The sequence below is a fragment of the Mytilus galloprovincialis genome, chromosome 2 (genome assembly GCF_965363235.1).
Source record: "Mytilus galloprovincialis chromosome 2, xbMytGall1.hap1.1, whole genome shotgun sequence".
In the NCBI taxonomy this organism is placed as follows: Eukaryota; Metazoa; Mollusca; class Bivalvia; order Mytilida; family Mytilidae; genus Mytilus; species Mytilus galloprovincialis.
The window spans coordinates 25,365,818-25,388,607 of record NC_134839.1 but is presented as its reverse complement, the minus strand read 5'-3'; the positions used below and the strand labels follow the sequence as shown (position 1 = coordinate 25,388,607).

The window sequence follows — 22,790 nt, the reverse complement described above, 5'->3', positions numbered from 1 at the left end:
GATGAAAGTTTGTTTTCAGCAGAACAAAATAGGTTATAGGTGTGTGACTTGTAGATGTGTTTAGGTATCTCTCTGATTATTGAATCCTTGACATGCTTGGTCTAAATAAAAAGTGTTCATAGTTACTTACCTTATTAATATTTATTATTTCATTTTCTCCATAAACCTTTCATTTAACAGACTATAATAACATTTAGATAAATATTTTTTTTTCAGTGGAAAGAAATATGTTATGGACTATGTACAACATTTCGAACTTAAAATAGGAATAATATGCGACCAGGGTCACTAGTACTCGTTTAAATGGCAATTATTTACAACAAACATTTTCAACTTAAGCTTACAGAACCCCAAACATATATAAAAGGCCTGTAGTAAATAAGGTATTTGAATATGCAGTCGAATTAACAAAAACACTCTTTATTTCTGTCAATAGCCAGTTAATGATGATAAGAAGCTATATAGGACCAAATACTTTGAGGCCAAGGTTAATCAAAATCATGACTTTGTTATAGTTATTCGGACTACTTTTTCACAGTAGAGCTTCCTTCACCGTTTATGATGGCTGTCTTAATTGCATTTTGTCTTTCCGTAGCTTTTCTTGGTAAGTACTTTCTAAATATTCTTTAACTAACGGTCCATGTAAGAATTTATAATGAAATGATTCCTATGTCAGCTGATTAACACAGACTACTTTCGGTATTGGTAATTATTTCATGATATACAAGTCAACAACAAAAAAACGATACACGACTTTGGAATCAAATTAATCAAACAATGTTTGATATAAAACAAAACAAGATGCACTATTTTAAAAACTTTTTATTTGTTATGTATGTGCATATGATTATGAAAATCAAAACTTGTCGGAAAGTAAATAAATTCCGCGAAAATGATCACAGGATTCTGAAAATTGGATTAAGATCGACACACACTTTTCAAAGTAGTAAAAACAAATTTAAATTTGTTTAAAATAGGCAAAATGCAAATCAAGTTACGTTCATTTCGTGCATTATAGGTTGAAACATTGCTTTTTCAATTCTTTTTAATAAAAAAAGGGTTTTTTTTAAATCTCAATTTTTTTTTAGAAAAAAATATGTTTACGTCTCAAATCAATGCTTTAGATATAAAAACACCACACTGTAATTTTGGAACCTTTCAGTTTAGTTTTAAGTTTGATACCGTGTATTTGAATTTCACTTTACACATACTGTATATGGTAAATAAAAGGATAATGTATACATTTTACCGAATTCTTATGGGGTCGAATTCTACGTTACAAATAAACCAAGAAACTAGATGATTTTTAAAAACAAATTGATTGCAAACATTGTATTTACATTTAAATGAGAGGTTGGCATCATTACATTAGTTGGAATATCTGTTTTTAAAATTGTCGTTTTTGTAAATTTTGTCCAAAAAAATAATTTTGTCCAATGACGTCATGGAAGCAAAAAAATGTTTTTGTAAAGAATTTAAAGTTTCGTGGTCATTCGGTACAACCATCTTCAATATTGTGCGTATATGATGAAAACTTCTTGAATTCGAAAAACGTCGTGTATCGTTTCTTTTGTTGACTAGTACATATTATTATTTATCATTGTCTTTAATGTTTTTGTGAGCAAGCTACTTTTTATTGAATACTTTTACTTAAATGATGAAGATGAAAATGGTTAAATGGGGGTGGAGTGAGGGGATGCAGGGTAATACAAAAAAGATACTACTCTAACCCTGTCAGATTTTAATTTGCAATTTTGAAGTAAGATAGTCATAATTATTCTGTTTCTGTATACCCTCTAATGTTTTACGTCTCTTATCCATAACCAACATCTTCTTGATGACAAACGCTTAGTGGTACTTTTTGTTTAAACAAGGTTGGCATAAACTCATCATAGATACTAGGGCTAAAAAAAATTTACTCTCAACAAGTGTTTTGTCTTCAAAACACACACACAAAGAAAAATTGTTCAGACATTTTTTTCATATTTTTTGAACCCAGAAGATTACATTTTAGTCATGCCTATCAGTTACTTTTGAATGTTAAAACGATATAAAGAAAAAAAACATACAATGTGAATATCTTTGAAGATAGCATTTTCTTTGCAACAAACTTGTCAGAAATATAAATTAACAAAAAGAGTCATTCAATAATAAAAAAATATGAGGAAATCATTTTTTATTTTTATAATAATTATGTTTAATAATCAAAACCATAAACACTATCACTAGAAGGTAAAAAATTAAAAAAAAGGATTGTTAAAGTATGAATACTGAAGAAAAAAATCTATCGAATTTTAGGGGAAGCTACTCCTGCTACACAGGGGTAACTAAAAGGGGCTTTAAATTGAGATATTAGAGTTCAGCAGTTGTTATATTTAATTTTGATAACATTTGTTTTTTTCTGAGATTAAGATTAAGTATTTGCAGACTAATAAATCATTCTTGTCAATTTCAATATTCTTTTTGTAACAATATCAAAAACAGTGATTTCGAAAAACCATGTTTTCGAAAAATTGAATTTTGCAAAATTTTTAAATATACCCCTCCCGATTTTTTGTATTTTGATTAAGCAATGTTTAAACTAATTAAAAATTGTTTTAGCCATATTGAGAAAATCTGGGTTGAAAATTTTCGAAGCTTTCAAAACAGGGTAAAATTGGATTTTCAATACACATGGAATTTGACCCTTTTTGGAGCTAGGTTCTTGACATAACTTTTATATAATATATTTTTTTAAATGCAATTTTGAAATATTTCGTAACAATACTTATTCATAATAACAAACACAATTTTCTTTTTTATTCTCTTAAAGGCCGTATTCATCTAACTAAAATTGCACATTTTTAGCCTTTTTTCCTCACCAAAATTGACAAAAAAGTGTTCAAGCCGTTACCATAGCAACCACAAAATTTTACATGAAACTGGTTGTATTTTTCAGTATATCTCAACTGTTAGATCATTTTTACAAATTTTGAACCAATTCTGTGACATGTCATTTCCACATGATTTTGATGCTTACAGAGAATGACTCTTAAGTGTTATCGTGTTTTGGACCTTGATATTAAAATGTGTCATTGTAATCTTTAATCCCAAAAATAGGAAAAACCTGATGACTTTTTCCATCGTTAATTTGTTTATGTGGCGATAATTGGTTGGCTCCTTAGAATAGAATATTTATAGGTTACACGCATTATTTTTCTTTCAAATTCAGATATTTTATTTTTAGAATAAATTTGTCACACATTTTACAAAATGCCATTAAAATTTTAAAGGCGTTTAACAAAATTTAAATGTATATTAATAAAGGCAACAGTAGTATACCGCTGTTCAAAACTCATAATCTATGGACAAAAAACAAAATCGGGGTAACAAACTAAAACTGAGGGAAACGCAATAAATATTAGAGGGGAACAACGACACAACATTAAAATGTAACACACACAGCAACGGACTAAGCATTAGACAAAATCCGATGAGAATAATCAAAAAAACATCAAAACCAAATACATTAATTTGGGATAGAAAAGTACCGTGACACGTCTTATAGTACACTCAAATATAGGAGAAAACAAACGACACAACGGAAACACAACGTAAAAATGTCACACACACAGAAACGAACTATGATATAACAATGGCCATTTTCCTGACTTGGTACAGGACAGTAGTTGTCCTTTATTATAAAATTATAATATAGAATGAACTGATGACAAAAACTGAGCCACGGAAATAATTGTACAGAGCTGTTCAATCTGCAATGATGATAATAAAATATTAGCACACAACTTTTGCGGGATGCTTAATCACTTATGTATAATTACTAACATATTTTATACGAGCAAAACTTCGGTTTCAAATGAGAGGGATCTGCATACCCATCCATATTCACCTTACATCATTCGAGTTGGGTTAGTGTTACTAAATCTTTAGTTGTGTTTTCGAGTTCTCGCTATGGCATTGTCATATAAAAGAGAAGATGTTGTATGATTACCGATGATGACAACTCTGTGACCAAAATAAGACAAAAATTAACAACTATAGACCACAATACGGACTTTAAGAATGGGCAATATCCATACCACAAAGTCAGCTTTAAAAGGCCCCAAAATGATTGGCAGCGATTGTTACATTAAAATACAGTCTCCTAAAGTGTTTTTCCGTTTGAAAATCATGGTATTAGTTATTCACTTAAACAGTATGTGTTTCTTTTTTTATATATTGAGCTAAAGGGTTAGCCATTTCATTTGATAACAATAACGTTCAGCAAATATAATAGTAAATATTATTAATATCTAAAATAGAGACCGAAAACACCAAAGGAATAAATTGAAAGCAAATTGACCATATGAAGTTAAATCGTTTGGCTCAATATCCGAAATAAAAAAAACCAGTTTGTTTAAATAAATTACTATACTATGGTTATACAAACGGAAAAACAATATTTAGGAGATAACTGTATTTTATGTTAAGCTTGGCCTTCGTGAAACGTAGATTTTACTTTCTCAGATAGAGTTTAGTACAATCAATTTTTAAGAAGGCGAATCTTAAAGTACGATTCTGTCATCTCAATTCTATTGCCACATATAAAAAAAAATGCAATTCTATAAATATTTTGGCTAATGCATGGATTGAAGTGAGGCTTGTTCTGGGCGTTGCTTAAAATCGTGGCTTCCTGTCTGTTTATGACGTTGATGTTAGAAATTAGTTCTGAAAGCCATTTAAAAATACAATGAATAAGGACGGTATTATATAATATCAGTAGGTCCTTCCTTATTTTGCATGTAATTAGTATTGTATTATTCATAAATGGGATATTCAAAGGTCAAAAACTGGCCATGCTATGGCAAAAAAATGAAAAACGAGAGAAAGACTAACAACAGTATACAAAACACAACATAAAAACTAAAGACCGAGCAACATAAACCCCTACGAAATCCGGGGGAAATATCAGGTGCTCCATAAGGGAAAGCAGATCCTATCCCCTACATGGTACTCGTGTAATTCTTTTGCTAATGTTTATCCTACGATCTTTTATTATCATTTGAAATTCACTGAATAAGATTCAAAGGTAGAACGCTCGAGAAACTATTAAACACCGCTACATGTCCATATATCTATGCAAAATCAGAACTCTCGATAATGATTTATTTTGTTATCTTATAATATTTTGGGAGAGCTAACTATTAATTCATTTACAACTACTGTATATATGGGGTGGTTAAAAGCTGTTACTGTACATATCTATTGAAAAAGACCGTATGTTAGAAAATAGAAGATGTGACACTTGCCAACTCTCTACCTGACTCCAAATACTACAGATGTGAGCAACTAAAAAATAGAAAACAACACCGTCCGAAGCGCTTTTCTGTATTTACCTTCATCAGGAACGCTCAAAGCCAAACATTTGAAATCCGAAGATGTCGAAGTACAAAAACCGTTGAAGAGCTATATGTAAAAAATACCTAAAATAAAAAAGATTACCGTAAGACCATAGAAGAAGGCAAGCTATATAAAACCCCGATATGACAAATGTAAAAACTGTGTTATAAAGAAAAATAACTGCTGAACTTTTGTTCAAGAAAATGAAGGATAAACAAATACGATAAACAGAAACAAATGACAACCACTTAATAAGAGGTTCCTTACAGATCATATTTTGTCCTTTTGATATGTCATCTGTTTATCTTGTGTTATTGATTTGCTACATTATCAAAGTAAATCCCATATTATATTTCATTTATACGAAAAAATTAATAAGACAAAATAGTTGGAATCCATTGTGTAAGATTACTGGAAATGTTTGTCTTGCTGTGCTGAATGTTTTCACTGCTTACCAAAACTAATTAAAACTGAAATTGAAATGATACTAAATTTTTTTCAGCTCGAACAAGTTCATCACTGTCCTGTTTTGATGAAATTTGTAATCCACCCATGGTATGTTTTGGTATTTGATATATCTGAATAGGTTTTATCAGCACATTTTAAAAACAACGTGTGAACGAATATAATCTACACATGAATATGTTCTTTTTTAAGGTCAAAATACAACCTTATTCAACAATAACAAGTATATGCTATGTTTTTATATCATATTAAAGAAATAAGGTTTTCGGTCGTCTTTTTTGCACACGTTATACTCTAAGAAAAAAAAGTTTATAACTTGAAGACATGATATAAAGACACCGATCATACCAACCTTTTTTTTTTAATTCATTACAGTCAGCAGTATTCTATTGATAAATATATCTAATGTAAAACACTTAACGTTAGATCAGTCAATGCATGGTTCGAGAAATTGAAACTAGACTTTGATTTTAACAGGTATGCAAGGTAGAGTTTTCACATGGGTACCCACGTGGAGGAAGCTGCGAACAACAGCATCAGGTTAGTTCTACAGGAATGTTATTACTAGTATGTTGTTCTGTACTCACATGATAAAGGTGTTCTATACCAAAGTATTTGTTTGCATATTGAAAATTTAAAATCAAATTCTAAAACGTAAGCAAATACTAATGAGACAATCAAATTTTGAGGTTGAATAGAAAACAACTTTGCAAAATGAAAAACAAAAACAAAAATTAACAAATAAATAAGGAAGAGATACATACATGGTTTCAATTTTTTGTCATATTTTAGTGGTAGATAATTAAATAAACTCATCATAGATACCAGGATTCAAATTTAATATTTACGCCAGACGCGCTTTTCGTCTACAAAAGACTCAGCAGTGACGCTAAAATCAAAAAATGTTTAAAAGGCCAAATAAAGTACGAAGTTAAAGAGATTTCAGGACCAAAAATTCCTAAAAGTTTGGCCAAATACAGCTAATGTAATCTATTCATGAGGTAGAAAAGCCTTTGTATTTCAAAAATTCAAAGTATTGTTAACAGATCTGAAAGTGAATTCGCAATATGTAACATACAGTTATATTAATTACTATAAACAATATGTTTTTTAACTGCATGTTCCAATACTGACTTTTAATCATTCGAAGTGTTTGTCATGCTAATTTAGAAAATCTTCATTTCATCAGTGGTGTTTCAAACTGAATGGTGGTCATCGGAACATATAATGGGTCAATTTCGACTAAGAAATATAACCTTGTAACGCCTACAATTCTAATTTCTTCAATAAAACCTGGACACTTCTTAGTTATCCGAATATTAGTTATATCATGAGTCTTTCATGACACAACAGACTTCCATCATGAACTTACAGTTTACAGAAATGTTATTGAAATAGTGGATAACAAGATAGTAAAATGAATGTAAATTAAAACGTGTTATGCCTTTTCATTCTCATCTACATTTGCTTCTTAAAGATTTTTCGAAAGGCAAACTTATATTCATACTACCATGTGACTTTAAATGCTGCTTTTCATCTTTTTCATATGTATTTCACTACATGTTTAATAGATTGTTATTTTTTTTCATACAACATACCATAGCATGGACATCATCCCATATGTGGAAATTTATTTCCTGACCATGGACATTGCCATTGTGCTGAGCAATCCTGTATGAGCCGTGTTTGTAAGTCTGCAAAACAAAATTAATATTAGCTCATCAAGTTCACAGCGATAGATTTTAACATTATCATACAATCGGGAAGTTTGGTTAGCCATAAAACCAGGTCCAAACCACTATTTGTTTTCTTTCAATACCCTGTATCAAGTCAGGAATATGGCAGTTTATATTAAATTTTTCGTTTTTAGTTCACATGGCCCGAAGGGCCAAGTGAGCTTTTCCCATCACTTGACGTCCGTCGTCGTCGTCCGTGGTCCGTCGTCGTCGTCCGTGGTCCGTCGTCGTCGTCCGTCGTCCGTCGTCGTTCGTCGTCGTTAACTTTTACAAAAATCTTCTCCTCTGAAACTACTGGGCCAATTAAACCAAACTTGGCCACAATCATCATTGGGGTATCTAGTTTAAAAAATGTGTGGCGTGACCCGGCTTACCAACCAAGATGGCCGCCATGGCTAAAAATAGAAGATAGGGGTAAAATGCAGTTTTTGGCTTATAACTCAAAAACCAAAGCATTTAGAGCAAATCTGACGAAGTAAAATTGTTTATGAGGTCAAGATCTATCTGCCCTCAAATTTTCAGATGAATCCGACAACCCGTTATTGGGTTGCTGCCCCTGAACTGGTAATTTTAGGTAATTTTTGCTGTTTTTGGCTATTATCTTGAATATTATTATAGATAGAGATAAACTGTAAACAGCAATAATGTTCAGCAAAGTAAGATTTACAAATAAGTCAACATGACCAAAATAGTCAGTTGACCCCTTTAGGAGTGATTGACCTTTATAGTCAATTTTTAACCATTTTCGTAAATCTTAGTAATCTTTTACAAAAATCTTCTTCTCTGAAACTACTGGGCCAAATTAAACTAAACTTGGCCACAATCATCTTTGGGATATCTAGTTTAAAAAAAGGTGTGGCGTGACCCGGCCAACCAACCAAGATGGCCGCCATAGCTAACAATAGAACATAGGGGTAAAATGCAGTTTTTGGCTTATAACTCAAAAACCAAAGCATTAAGAGAAAATCTGACAGGGTTTAATTGTTGACCTATCTGCCCTGATGTTTTCACATGGATCGGACAACCCGTTGTTAGGTTACTGTCCTGAATTGGTAATTTTAAGGAAATTTTGCCGTTTTTTGTTATTAATTATCTTGAATATTATTATAGATAGAGATAAACTGTATACAGCAATAACGTTCAGCAAAATAAGATCTACAAATAAGTTTACATGACCAAAATAGTCAAGAGTTATTGCCCTTTATAGTTAATTTTTAACATTTTCATAAATTTTTGTTGATTTTTAGAAAATATTTTCCACTGTAATTACTGGGCCAAGTTCATTATAGATAGAGATAATTGTAGCAACAAGAATGTTCAGTAAAGTAAGATCTACAAACACATCACTATCACCAAAACACAATTATGTCATGAATTTATCCGTGTCCATTGTCTAATATGCACAAGACCAAGGTGAGCGACACAGGCTCTTTAGAGCCTCTAGTTTATGTATGTTTGCGCACCAAGAGGTTAAAACATTTAGTGCTTACTTTCAAAATTCTTCAATTTTTATTCAATTGTCAAAAAGGTTTGATAAGTCCTTAATAAGTCAGTATTTCTTACTTGTTTAAAAAGATTAGGAATGATAATAAGTATCAGAGTTTATATAAAAATCAGCAGTGGCATCAATTCCAAATTTGCACCAAATGATATAAAACAAGCTTTCACTGGGTTGTTTAACCGGGAACAAATAGCTCATGCGTCCACAAAACAAAATCGTTTGAAATTAAATTTGTCGTAACCAGCAACCTATTAAACTTGTATTTTAATTTAGTCGAAACTTTTCGCTCTTTTTCTCAGAATACAAATGTTTGACATCGAGAAAAATTCTGAAACTTTCATTAAAAGCTCTTATATTTGACAATTGTTTGGTTGTCCAATTTTGGTAACCATAATAAATTGGTATTTTCATATCGCAATTTGAATCAATCTAAGATGTTATATTTTGTAGATATGTTGACCACTCCTAGTCTCATTCCCGTCACAACTGCTGTACCTATCGTACCTACAGTGACAACTCAAGGTTACATGGACAAATTGTATATACTGTGGATTCTTTATCATTCGTTAGATACCAATTTTTCGATATAGTGGATACAGCTAAACCACAAACTTAAATTGTCAACGAATTACAAATGTTACAAGGAAATAAATGCTATATATAGCAAAACAGCTAAATCAAATATCTACGAAAATGAAAGTTTTCCTCATTCCATGAAAATTGGTACCCACGAAAATAAACGAATCCACAGTAAAGAACTATTTAAATGCAGAAAAAGAGGGTATAATGGATAGGGACATAATGCACGACAATTGACATAATTTAGGTCGAAACAAATTCACTCCTCATGTAAATTCTCGGTACATATTCTTAATGATTTTTAATAGCTCAATATCTTTTTCAATTGACATAGTGTTGTTTATTCTTCTCCATGTGCACTCTTTAAGGTCCAACATTGCTGTTTACCTAATATGATACTCATTATCATTATGTGTATTTGAAATATGTAGTTTGCATCAATATCGCTCGAAACCCATATATTGGTAAAGAAACGACAACAGACCAACATAAGAAAAAACGAACATCTACAGGATAACCTTGGATGTATCAAGGTTTTTTTTTATAAGAATCAAAGGAGTAATTGAAAAGTTATCGAGGAAACAACAAACTAGCCAACAAAGAGGACATTCAAATTCATCATACAACTTTTACAATTATGTCAAATGGACATCATGTTTTCAGTAAAAAAAAAGTATAGCAAAAATACAAAACTTCAAGGAAATTTAAAAAAAAGGACTTCCACTAGAAATTCAATAATACACATATTTGAATAACAAAACAAAAATAGCAAACCAATTCAAGTTAAATGCATAAACGATTAGACTGGCTACATGGCTTAGATTACTTTGCTAATGTACAAATTAAAGTATTGTATTATCCAATTAAAGGCTGATAATAAAGGAAGATCAAATTGATATTGTTGTGTTTTGTTAGCACCCGTTGTGACCTCCTGTATGGATAATGAGGATGCAACGTTCAATTGTAAGACATATCAAGATAATTATGCCATGTGTCAAGCCACAACAGGAACACTGAAGACAATAGCAAGCAACAGGTGTCAGAAATACTGTGGTTTGTGTGGATGTAAGTTTAACGACGATAAATAAGAAGGGTTTTGTTTGTACATTTTTTTTCAATTTTTGAAGGTCTTAGGTGGATTTATGGTAATTTCTTTCATATATGTATTACGATTTTGTAATCATGAATGGTTTAGGTATTTTTAAGTGACAATAATGGTTTATGTTTTATAAAATAAAACACAATTTTTGCGCTTAATATAAGCCCAATCGTAGCCGCAAGTTGACATATATTGTCTATACATTTGTTTCAATTTGTGAAGTTATTTCCTTTCATATATGTATTACGGTTTTATAATCATAAATGGGTTATGTATTTTCATGTGACGATAATAGTCTACTGATTAGTTAATAACCAACAATATATTATTTGCGCTCAATAGAAACTTTATTTCGTCAATTCACTATAAATTTAAATATACCGAACATGAATTATAACTACTGTTTAAAAATCAAACACTGCAAACGATAAGAAGCTTAAACACTGTCCTGAATTGAGTGCATGGACAACATTCTTACAATGTTAAACTATTGAATTATCATCATAATTATTTTCTTCTTATTCGTGTCTTTGATATACACTAACGAAAAGGCAACCCAACGACAGAGACACATAGAAAGCATCTTTTTCTAGAGACAAAGAGAGTGAAGTTGTAGGTAATAAATTACGTTTATTTACATTTTTTACAGCCAATACAGCTCCACCTGCACCAATCACGACAGGTCAGTTTCCTTGGTTCCATAGCTTAATCTTATCTTGTAAACTATAAAATTGCTATACCTTCAAATAGAAATAACATGAGAATCCTTCTTAATCTAACTATGTGAACAATAAGTCCGTTAGTGTTCTCGTTTGAATTGTTTTACATCGTCATTTCTGGGTCTTTTATAGCTGACTATAAAGTATTGGCCTTTGGTCATTGTTGAAGGCCGTACGGTGACCTATATATATATAGATGTTAATTTCTGTGTCATTTTGGTCTCTTGTGGACAGTTTTGCAATCATACCACATCTTCTTTTTAATAAATACAAAAAATATAGCTTCCGCTACTCGCAATAATACTATAATACATTCACTGTACCTTGTATTAATGTGATGTACCGAATTAGACAATATACCGGATTTGTAATCACACGTTGACTGGTTTTAAAGTAAGTAACACAAACATATCAAAACATGATAGGGAATCCGATTTCGATTAGCATATATGTAGGACTCAAATCTATGGTGGGTTCCAAATCTATGGCAGATTCCTAATCTATGGCAAATGTGACGTCATGCCATCCCAAATCTATGGCAGATTTTTTATAATCCTAATCTATGGCAAGTTTTGTAATTTCCTAATCTATGGCGGATTTATGTTCACGGTTTCCAAATCTATTGCAAATAACATGAATAATGAGCAAATGGAAAATAATGCAGTACCTATACGACCAATGATTTGTCTTAAATAAGTGGACATGTACGACAACGGAAGCATGTCTTTAAACATTTGTGAAATAAACATTCAATAATGGTCAACCAAATCGTGATGGTTAAAATAAAACGTAAATGATAAATTCATATACCTTAATACAGACTTCAAGATTGAAATGATGTGCCCCGTAAAAATAAACATTTTCTAATCTTTGCACGGTACCTGTTTAACCCATTCATTAAACCAACTAGTCTAGTAAGTCCCTTAAGAAGGTACTTTTTTTTATAAAACAGAAATGATCAGTTTCAATTTTCAAGTAATATTTATTTCTTCGTTAATGCATCTTTTTTTATTATTGAATGACGATTTAAATCAAATTGATATCCGTTTTTTTTTTATCTTTCACTTTATAAACTTTGCCAGTCGTAGACAGTAAAATGTTTTCTATAACTCCTTTCTCTAAAAACTCGATGAAAAAATCGGTGCCGTTGTTCATCGCGGGCTTTGGCCGGTACAGCATATTTCGTCCGCCTTCCGAATACTAGTAATAGGTCACATCTTCCTTGAGACTATCTGCAAATTGTTGTCGAGGGAAATGCCTATATCTGGAATGGTGTTCAAATCTAAGGGTTCCGCCAACGTTTGCGGGGGCGACGATGTAATATGGCGTTATTTAATTGTGACGCAATTCAAAGATCTGCCATAGATTTGAGGAAAACAAAAATCTACCATAGATTTGAGTTGTTTGGCGTTTGTAACGTCACATTTGCCATAGATTAGGAATCTGCCATAGATTTGGAACCCGCCATAGATTTGAGTCCTACATATATAACCATGATTTTGATCGACATTTAACCATATTAACTTTAATTAACATCTAAGGCCGTGTTCACACCAAACGCCGTGTACAGTAAACATGTTTACAATTAGTTTCATGTAATGGACATTGGTTTCACATTAATTTTTTTCACATCTATATATATACCTTGTTTAATTACCTGTACATAAGATTTGTTTACACTTGTAAACTATAGGTCATTTAAATTTCATTACGTAGAACCGAATGCAAGGTTTTGGACAACTTTTCTAGCAGTAAGGAAACGACCATTTGAGATTTTGACTTCAAAAAGGGGTGATGGAAATATTCCGATCCCCATTTGTGAAAAAAATCTGATCATACAGATGATAAAAAAATATTCTGAATCAAGAGTTTCCCCACACATTATAGTGTTAAATATTGAGAAAAAAATTTGATCACCAGCATCGAAAAAAAAACGTTCGTTCGAAATCTGACTCAGATAAAAAAAAAATACCCCCTCCTTTTTTGAAATTAAATGGTTGCTCCTTTATGAAAGCCATTTTGGTTATTTGCAGTACATTAAATATACTAATAGATGTCTCGATTACGCATTAGAAAACGTAGTCTGCAGCAGCGTGCTTAAAGACGAAACAAAGGATTGATATATTAGGGGTCACTACATTTTTATCTTTTCTGTTTGGTTCAAATTGTATTTTTTTCCCCAAGGAGTATTTAGCAAAGGGGAGGGTAATGTTTCTTTTTTTTTATTTTAAGTGTAGTTTAATGGATCTGAGATACTTGACAAACATATCATTTACCTCACACTTTCTTTAAGTAATGGATTTATGCGTGAATCGTTGTTTGAGTGACGAATATTTCTATATTTGTGTATGTTAAATCGATTCGGGAAGACCTTTTCCAATGAATTAGGCAGCAACTATTTAATTTTCAGGGGAAGGGGGTTAAAGATTATTTTTCAGGACAAATTGTGGTGTCAAGTCGAAAACAGTTTTTAGCATTAAATATAGTTGCAGCTGAGGGTGAAACAAACAAATTAATTTTTTCAGGGTCAAAAACATTTTTTTTTTCTACACAAACTGGAAACAAACTTTTTTTCCAAAAAAATCCCAGGCTTAAAACACGAAATCCCGAGGTCCCAAATTTAAATAAATTTAAATCCCGAAATTCGAAAAAAGAATTCCCGGATCCCGAAGGGGTCAATCCCGAAATCCCGACTTAAAAACACCCGATCCCAGTGTCCTTATAAAGGTCCTATCCCAAATCACTTTTTAACAACAATTTCTGTAAAGAACTTCATTCATAATTGTTAAAAATATCAATTTTATTCAAAAATAGTTTACTCCTTAAATGTATACACGGTAAAACTAATGTCCTAAATGCCTAGTTTTGTGTACACTTAACCTACACAAGGAAGAAACGATTTTTTAATGAAATTGATATTTATAGAAATTCTTTATGAAGTTCTTTACAGAAATATTTGTCTCAACTTGATATATTTATTTGTTTTGTTTAGAAATAAAACTTAACGTAGCTTTATTAAGCACTTATCAAGACTCAAAGCAGCATCATTGCTGAACACATAATTCATTTGAAAATTAAGGTTTTTCCGAATTGACTTAACTTACACAGAAATATTTGCCACTGGTCTTTACTCAAACAACGATTCACTCATAAATGCATTACTTAAAAAGTGTGAGGTAAATGTATTGTTTGTCTAGTATCTCGGATCCGTGAAATTACACTTAAAAATTAAAAAAAAAAAACATTACCCCTTCCCTTTGCCAAATACTTCTTGGAGAAGAAATACCATTTGAACAAACAGAAAAGATAGAAATACAGTGATCCCTAATATATCAATCCTTCTTCTTTGTCTGTAAGCACGGTGTTGTAACCTACGTTTTCTAATGCTTAATCGAGACATCTTTAGTATCTTTTAACTACTGCAAATCATCAAAATGGCTTTCATAAAGAAGCAACCACTTAACTTCAAAAAGGGGGGGGGGGAGGATTTTGTTGATCTATTTGAGTAAAAATTTTGCCGCGCTAACGTTTCATTCCGGTTTTTTTTTTCGATGCTGGTAATCAATTTTTTTTCTTCAACATTTAACACTATAATGTTTGGGGAAACTCTTGATTCAGAATATTTTTTATCATCTGTAGAACCAGAATTGTTTTCTTTATCCAATTGGGGTTCGGAATATTTCCATCCCCTCTAGTTAGAGTCAAATGGTCGTTCCCTTACTTCTAGAAAAGTTGTCCGAAAACGTTTCATTCGATACTAAGAAATGAACATTTAAATGACATAGAGTTTACAAATGTGAACAAATCTTATGTACAGGTAATTAAACAAGGTGTATAGATGTGAACAAACTTAATGTGAAACCGATGTCCAGTTCATTAAACTAATTGTAAACAAGTTTACTGTACATGGAATTTGGTGTGAACACGGCCTAACACAACACCAATCTAACGTCAATGTGAACACGACCTAAGAATACATATGTAAACATATAGTTGTTGGACCCTGCAAGTCAAAACTCAAAAAACAAATAACATAAATATTAACAAATACACATTACAAAGACAGTACTGATAGCTCAAATACTGGAGAACATATTGCAAATAATATATTGGATAAAATGCTGGTGAAAACATTACAAATCAACAATGTAAGCTAAAATACTGATGAAAACATTAAAAACACGAGACTATTACCTAAAATACTGGTGAACATATTAAAAACACGAGATTATTACCTAAAATGCTGATGAACACATTAAAAACACGAGACTATTACCTAAAATACTGGTGAACACATTAAAAACACGAGACTATTACCTAAAATACTAGTGACAACATTACAAAAAAATAACTCACTGCTTTAATACATTTTTTGTACTGACCTCGAATTAGAAGCAACAGTAATGCAACCTAAATGCGTGAGGACAAAAGAAAAACGACATATCAAGTAAACCTCTAACACACATCGACAAGATACATCAAGTGGTTTGGTTTATATTCATGTATCGTTTATTATTCGAAATTATTCCCTTTTGGACAGCGCGCATGCGTTTCCAATAAAAAAAACGCTCTGAAGTCAAGGATCGAAAAGATGTATGTCGTGAGTTAAGACAAAAACAAATCTAAAACAAACTGTTTAGTAACTATTAAGGAAGTTTGCTACTCTATTTAAAAATAACAAGCTTTTTAAAAGACTGTTATAAATTGATTGTATATAAAGAAAGAAACTAAAAATCAGAAAAAAATGGATGGTCCGTGTACTTGTTTTCGAGATACAAGCAATTGAAAATTTTGCGGGAAATAATTCTCTCTAGATTTTTCTTACATTTAACATTGGCACTCTTTTGTTTGAAAAACTATGAAAAAATAACACGGATTGTATAAGATTTTGAAATATGAATTTTCAAACTATATGTAATAAAATATGAAAAGAAAAGTAGGGGTTAGTGGGCAATTTTTTTTTTAATGTCAATACATGGATAAAACCAGAGGATTCCGAAAATCTGGCAAAAAATTCAAAAATGAAGGAGCAAGCATCCTTAAATCCACAATTTGCATATACACTTTATGATAATAAGGCATAGCTAATTGTAAATTCAGATTTAGTCTACCATTTTCTTCATGAGACAATTCCTATTCCAAGTCAGCAATAGAACAGTTATTATCCATTATTTTAATGTGTTTGAGCTTTCGGTATTACCATTTGATTAGGGACATTCTGTTTTGCATTTTCGGTATTTTGGTGATTCTTCATTTTTCTTAACACCAATAAATGCACTCACCATAGAACCAACGATTGAATTTAGAATACAAAACGTGCGTTTCGTCTTTAAAGACTCGTAAGTTTCCTTGAATCAAATTGGTTAGAAGGTCAAATAGAATACGAATTTGAAGAGCACGGAGCATCTTTTGTTAACTGAGTTTACACAGTTTTTCAATATGTATCTTTAATGTTGACAATTTAATATGTTTTCATAGCTTCAACTGCACAAACAATGTGTATTGACCATGAGGTGAAGTGTAGTGACCAAGCATACATAAATATTATATGTTCATCGTCACACCAAGCAACTAAAGATTACGCAATAGCCATTTGTCCAAAGTCTTGCAACTTGTGTACTGAACATTTTGGTAAGTGAAGATACTTAAATATCTTTAACTTTTGTATTCAAGTGCCAATCTGCTTTAGAATCAGGCATCCTTAATTTTAATTTTACATCACTTTAAGTTCAAATAATTGATGCGCACAATCATAACATTCCGGTGTAAAGGAAGTTATAATTTGGTTGAAATGCACTTGACCTTATCAATTAAGGGGACTCATTTCTATAAATCCCAAAAGGATCTTTGAAGACCCAAATTTCTATTGGTTAAATGTATCGATTGGTCTTTTTGATATATAATCCACATTTCCGTTGATTTATATTCACAAGTTTCTTACTGATGGTAGAATTTGAATATTTCTATTTATTGAATACTAGAAAACCTTGTCATTTTTTGAACACTACTATTAGATATGAAAGACGTTCTGGTAACATTTGGATATCATAAGAGAACATTTTTGACACCATAAACAGTAGAGTTAATTGTTATATGACGTCAGCAGTTTACGTGTTACTATGCCGTAAACATGTGTTTCAATTTCTCAAATAGTGATAACCTAAAGGTCTTTAAACATACTACTTATTACATATGAAATTGTGCAACCAGTCAATTGTTTGGTTTGACTTATATTCATGACGTCATTATGCCTAAAAGTCATTCCATTTCACATATTAAACCCAAACAATCTATATTTGCTTAAGATATTCGGAATAAGGTCATGTTTTTATAACTTTGATATCACAAAACTCGGGAACTGCATTAAAGATATTCAATAACAATAATGAAATACATGAATTAAGATTGGTTCCAAAAATATCTTGTATTGAAGAAGTATTTTGGTGTGTGTGTGTGTGTGTGTCCATTCTTAGGAAGAAAGATCAGAAGTTAGAAATATCCTTTAACCCTACTTTTCGCTATATAGATGATGTTCTTTCACTAAATAATTCAAAATTTGGTGACTATGTGGAACGCATCTATCCAATCGAGCTAGAGATAAAGGATACTACAGATACAGTTAAGTCGGCCTCATATCTTGACTTACATTTACAAATTGACAGTGAGGGTCGGTTGAAAACAAAACTTTACGACAAAAGAGATGATTTCAGATTTCCAATTGTGAACTTTCCATTTTTAAGTAGCAACATTCCAGCAGCACCTGCATACGGGGTATATATCTCCCAATTGATACGATATTCCCGTGCTTGCATTTCCTATCATGATTTTCTTGATATAGGGTTGCTGCTCACAAGGAAGCTATTGAACCAAGAGTTCCAAATGGTGAAGTTGAAATCATCCCTTCGTAAATTTTACGGACGCCATCACGAGTTGGTTGACCGTTATGGAATAACCGTTTCACAAATGATATCGGATATGTTCCTTACGTCGTAACTACAATCCCCTTCCCTTTCATGAATGTGACCTACCGAATTAGACTATTTACCGGATTTGTTATCACATAAGCAACACGACGGGTGCTGCATGTGGAGCAGGATCTGCTTACCCTTCCGGAGCACCTGAGATCACCCCTAGTTTTTTGGTGGGGCTCGTGTTGTTTATTCTTTAGTTTTCTATGTTGTGTCGTGTGTGCTGTTGTTTGTTTGTCTTTTTCATTTTTAGCCATGGCGTTGTCAGTTTGTTTTAGATTGATGAGTTTGACTGTCCCTTTGGTATCTTTCGTCCCTCTTTTATTGCTGTTTTTTGAAATTTCCTACATATCCGTTAATTCATTGATGTCATACTTCTAAGAAAATAACATTTGAATAAGTTTTCTGAAAATCTTTCTACACACTAATTTTCTAACAAGGAATTAATAACGCACTGTTCTACATTCTGTTTTCAAAAAATTTTTGAATCCTCTTATTTTGTCGTAATGATAAACATCTTCAAATATTTGAAGGCTGAAATTTCAATGGATGATTCAATAATTACTAGAACAGAAAATATTCTCAGCTTTGTGCTATCCTTCTAGGCGAAGTCTGGACACGGGTCCTATAGTTATCAAAGTTACCAGGATTATAATTTAGTACGCCATACGCGCGTTTCGTCTACATAAGACTCATCAGTGACGCTCATATCAAAATATGTGTAAAGCCAAACAAGTACAAGGTTGAAAAGCATTGAGGATCCACAATTTCAAAAAATTGTGCCAAATACGTCTAAGGTAATTTATGCCTGGGATAAGAATATCCTTAGTTTTTCGAAAAATTCAAAGTTTCGTAAAAAGGAAATTTATAAAAATGATCGCATTATTGATATTCATGTCAACATCAAAGTGTTGACTACTGGGCTGTTGATACCCTCGGGGACCAAACGTCCACCAGCAGTGGCATCGACCCATTGGTGTAAATAGTTATCAAAGGTACCAGGATGATAATATAGAACGCCAGACGCGCGTTTCGTCTACTTTTCAATAAATCAGATTGTTTTTCAACGTGTTATTCATTTTTCTTAATTAATATAAAAAAAAAGAATGGAGGATCATCATTATCATTACCAACATCATCATCATTATCATTGTTGTAGTAAAACTAACAAAAAGAATTATTACAAACTTCTGTACTGTTGGCGGTCCGTTATTCAACCATGGTAGGTGCAATTATTATGTAAATAAATCCATCAAATGGTGCTGGTAAGTTGGGACAGTCATATGGAAAGTTCTGTGTGTATATAAACAGTAGTATACCGCTGTTCAATAGTTATAAATCGATTGAGAAAACACAAATCCTGTTTATAAAATAATTAAAGGCAACAGCAGTGTACTTGCCTACCGCAGTATTATGTCGATGAAGTCCATTATAGAATAGTCTGTTTTCCAAAAGTGTTTGTAATGAAAAAACTTTATATGAAGGTTTGTCTACATTTTCAGCATCTATCAATCCAGGTTTTGGGTAAGTTTTTGAGAAAACATATAAACGCATCTCATTTCATTTCCTATTCATTTCAATATGCACAAAATGTTTTTGTTATGAAATCATGCATTTGTTTTATTTTTGTTGCTCTGGTTTTTTTTTTTCTTTCATGAAATGCGCCGGGATTATTCTGTGTAAATTTTGCGACATTTCTATTAGAAAAAAAAACAGAACTGCCAGACTTTTACTTCTAAATATACTGTCATTGTTGGTTTCAAACAGCTGTTTGAAAAGGCAGACACACTTTTCGCTTTAATCCGGCCATTCAGATGATTACGAGCAAACAACAGTTCTGAATAATAGGTCGAAATATAGATAACCGACTCCAAAAAACTGGACCGCTTGTTCGAAAAAAATAAATGCTGAAAACAAAAGCTAAGAATCTTTATCATAGAAGAATATTCTTACAGTTAGTTTAGACAGTAAAACTGATAAAATATCAATTATAATAATCATAATAATCATAAACATCCATGAATCATAATTGCAGGAAATAGAATAAGGTAAGCAATTAGCATGTATTATTTATCATCAAAAGTAAAATTAATGATATTCTCCTTTACAACAACTTTGTTATCTATCAAATTTACATCAGTATGCATAGGAAATAAATAACATTTTATAACTAAAAATATCCTTCTGGCACCTACATCTTTTTCTGAAATAACCTTCATCACGATTTTTTTTTTTTTGAGATCATTAAACCCATGAAGGCAACATAGGACATGCAAACATGAACGATTTTTAAAAATTATTTTCAGATCAACGAAATTAATTGTACTTTATTTTGTCGGTTTTGATTAAACCTTGGTTTTAAATCGACACTCGTTGTCAGTTTCTAATGTTAGTAAGGATATGATGCAGACCTAACTGTAATTGAATTATCCTTTAATTCAAGTTCATTGGGATAGATTCAGTCAACATAGCCAAATTTAAAAGACAGTTAGGTTTTAAATGATAAGGCTAATTCTTTTAATTTATCTTCAGATGCTTATGTAGGAATTTTGAAAAATAAGATACCAAGTAATCAAACAAGGAGTCACAAAAGAACATTTATATCATATAAATCAGTGCAACAGTACCAATAGGACTGAATTCAATTTACAAGTACAAACACGTAGAATTGTATGAATTTTCTTACTTTTAATAATATCAGATTGATATTATGATTATAACTATATAAATATGATATCTAACTCTGCTATTAAATAGGAATATTTTAGATTTCAAACGTTTTGTTAAATTAGAATTGTTGGTGATAGAAATTGTATATTTTAGGTAGCACAATACAAAGATTTTTTCACTCCGAATCAGACAACTTTAAACTGATGTAATTCATTTCATCCTTCTTTATATTTTATAAATGAGGTACCAAAAGAAAGAAAGATTTATCTTTCAAATTGTGATAATTTCATTATGACATAATTATTACATAACTAATTATTATGTAATTAGTTGCTATATTGAGATGTCCACACTTGAATGAATTTAGCGTCTTTGTTTTTCATAGCATCCCAAAATATTTTATATATTCTTGTACAATACAACTTGACCTCCAAAACTGTGTCTCAGATTTCCAAAAACATCAATAGAACAAATTTTATACCCAATTGAATTTAGTGGTCTCTTATGAATTGATGTTGCAAACTTCATTAAAGATTTATGAGAGAATGAAATGCAAAAGGAAAAATCTGAGACACAGTTTTGGAGGTCAAACTGTGTTGTGCAAGAATCTATAAAATATTTTGGAATGCAAGGAATAACTAAGAAGCTAAATTCATTCAAGTATGGACGTCCCAATATGACAATGTATTACATAACAATTAATTATGTAATAATTATGTCATAATGAAATTATTACAATTTGAAAGATTAATCCTTTTTCTTTCTTTTGGTACCTCAATTATAAAATTTAAAGAAAAATGAGTGGAATTACAACAGTTTAAAGGTGTCTGATTGGGGATGAAAAATCTTTGTATTGTGCTACCTTAAGTTGTGTAGAAACTAACCTTTTAAATGATTGACATTTAAACGTAAATGTATAGCTACCGTCATGTAGCAATATGAATTTCTGATTTTCGTTTTTTCTTCCAGGGTCCTTTCGGAATATGTACAGCTATTCAATGTTGAATCAAATTTGATATAATTTGACGAAAAAACAAAGTATTTTTTTTCAAAATTTGACAAATGAAATCAATAAAATAGATGCTTGATTATCAAATTTAATTTTGTTCGTTTGTTTGAATAACCTCGTCATAGATACCAGGATTGAAATTTTATATTTACGCCAGATGCGCGTTTCGCCTACAAAAGACTTATCAGTGACGCTCGAATCAAAAAATGTTAAAAGGCCAAATAAAGTAAGAAGTTGAAGAGCATCGAGGACCAAAATTCTTAAAGTTTTGCCAAATACAGCTAAGGTAATCTATTCCTGAGGTAGAAATGCCTTAGTATTCAAAAAGTCAAAATTTTGTTTACAGTTAATTGATACATATGAACATATCAATGATCACTCAAGTCAACACAAGCGCTGACTATTGGGCTGGTGATACCATCGGGGAAATAAATCTCCACCAGCAGTGGCATTGAGTATTTCTTTCTTTTTTTCTTTTTTTTTTTGTTTGTTTGTTTGTTTGTTTATTTATTAATTATTTTAAAGTTATAAGTCAAAGTAAAATTGGTTCAACGAGTCAAAGATACAACAAACATTTCTTGTTTAATATATATGTATGATTTATTATTCTATAGACATTTCTCACTATTCAATGATATAAATAACGCTTAGCACTCTGCAAACTA

General features: G+C 31.3%; 1 protein-coding gene and 1 long non-coding RNA gene across 3 annotated transcripts in view; both read left to right on the top strand.

Moving 5' to 3' along the window:
* Positions 1–458: 458 nt before the first annotated feature.
* LOC143063222 (uncharacterized) overlaps positions 459–22,790 on the top strand; it is a 228,269-nt gene continuing 205,937 nt past the window's right edge. Inside the window, exons 1-11 of one of the 2 annotated variants that reach the window (XM_076235227.1) lie at positions 459–604; positions 5,882–5,934; positions 6,322–6,384; positions 7,448–7,532; positions 9,532–9,603; positions 10,576–10,725; positions 11,409–11,441; positions 16,957–17,109; positions 19,949–19,970; positions 20,482–20,494; positions 22,086–22,259. In XM_076235227.1, the coding sequence (XP_076091342.1) occupies positions 559–604; positions 5,882–5,934; positions 6,322–6,384; positions 7,448–7,532; positions 9,532–9,603; positions 10,576–10,725; positions 11,409–11,441; positions 16,957–17,109; positions 19,949–19,970; positions 20,482–20,488 (684 nt within the window). In that variant the 5' untranslated portion in view covers positions 459–558 and the 3' untranslated portion in view covers positions 20,489–20,494; positions 22,086–22,259. Of the gene's footprint in view, positions 605–5,881; positions 5,935–6,321; positions 6,385–7,447; positions 7,533–9,531; positions 9,604–10,575; positions 10,726–11,408; positions 11,442–16,956; positions 17,110–19,948; positions 19,972–20,481; positions 20,495–22,085; positions 22,260–22,790 lie in introns of those variants that run through there. The other variant, XM_076235228.1, reaches the window with a different exon arrangement.
* LOC143063225 (uncharacterized) lies at positions 20,508–22,212 on the top strand. Its single transcript, XR_012974977.1, has 2 exons — positions 20,508–21,269; positions 21,985–22,212. It is a non-coding gene; the product is annotated as an uncharacterized LOC143063225 (long non-coding RNA).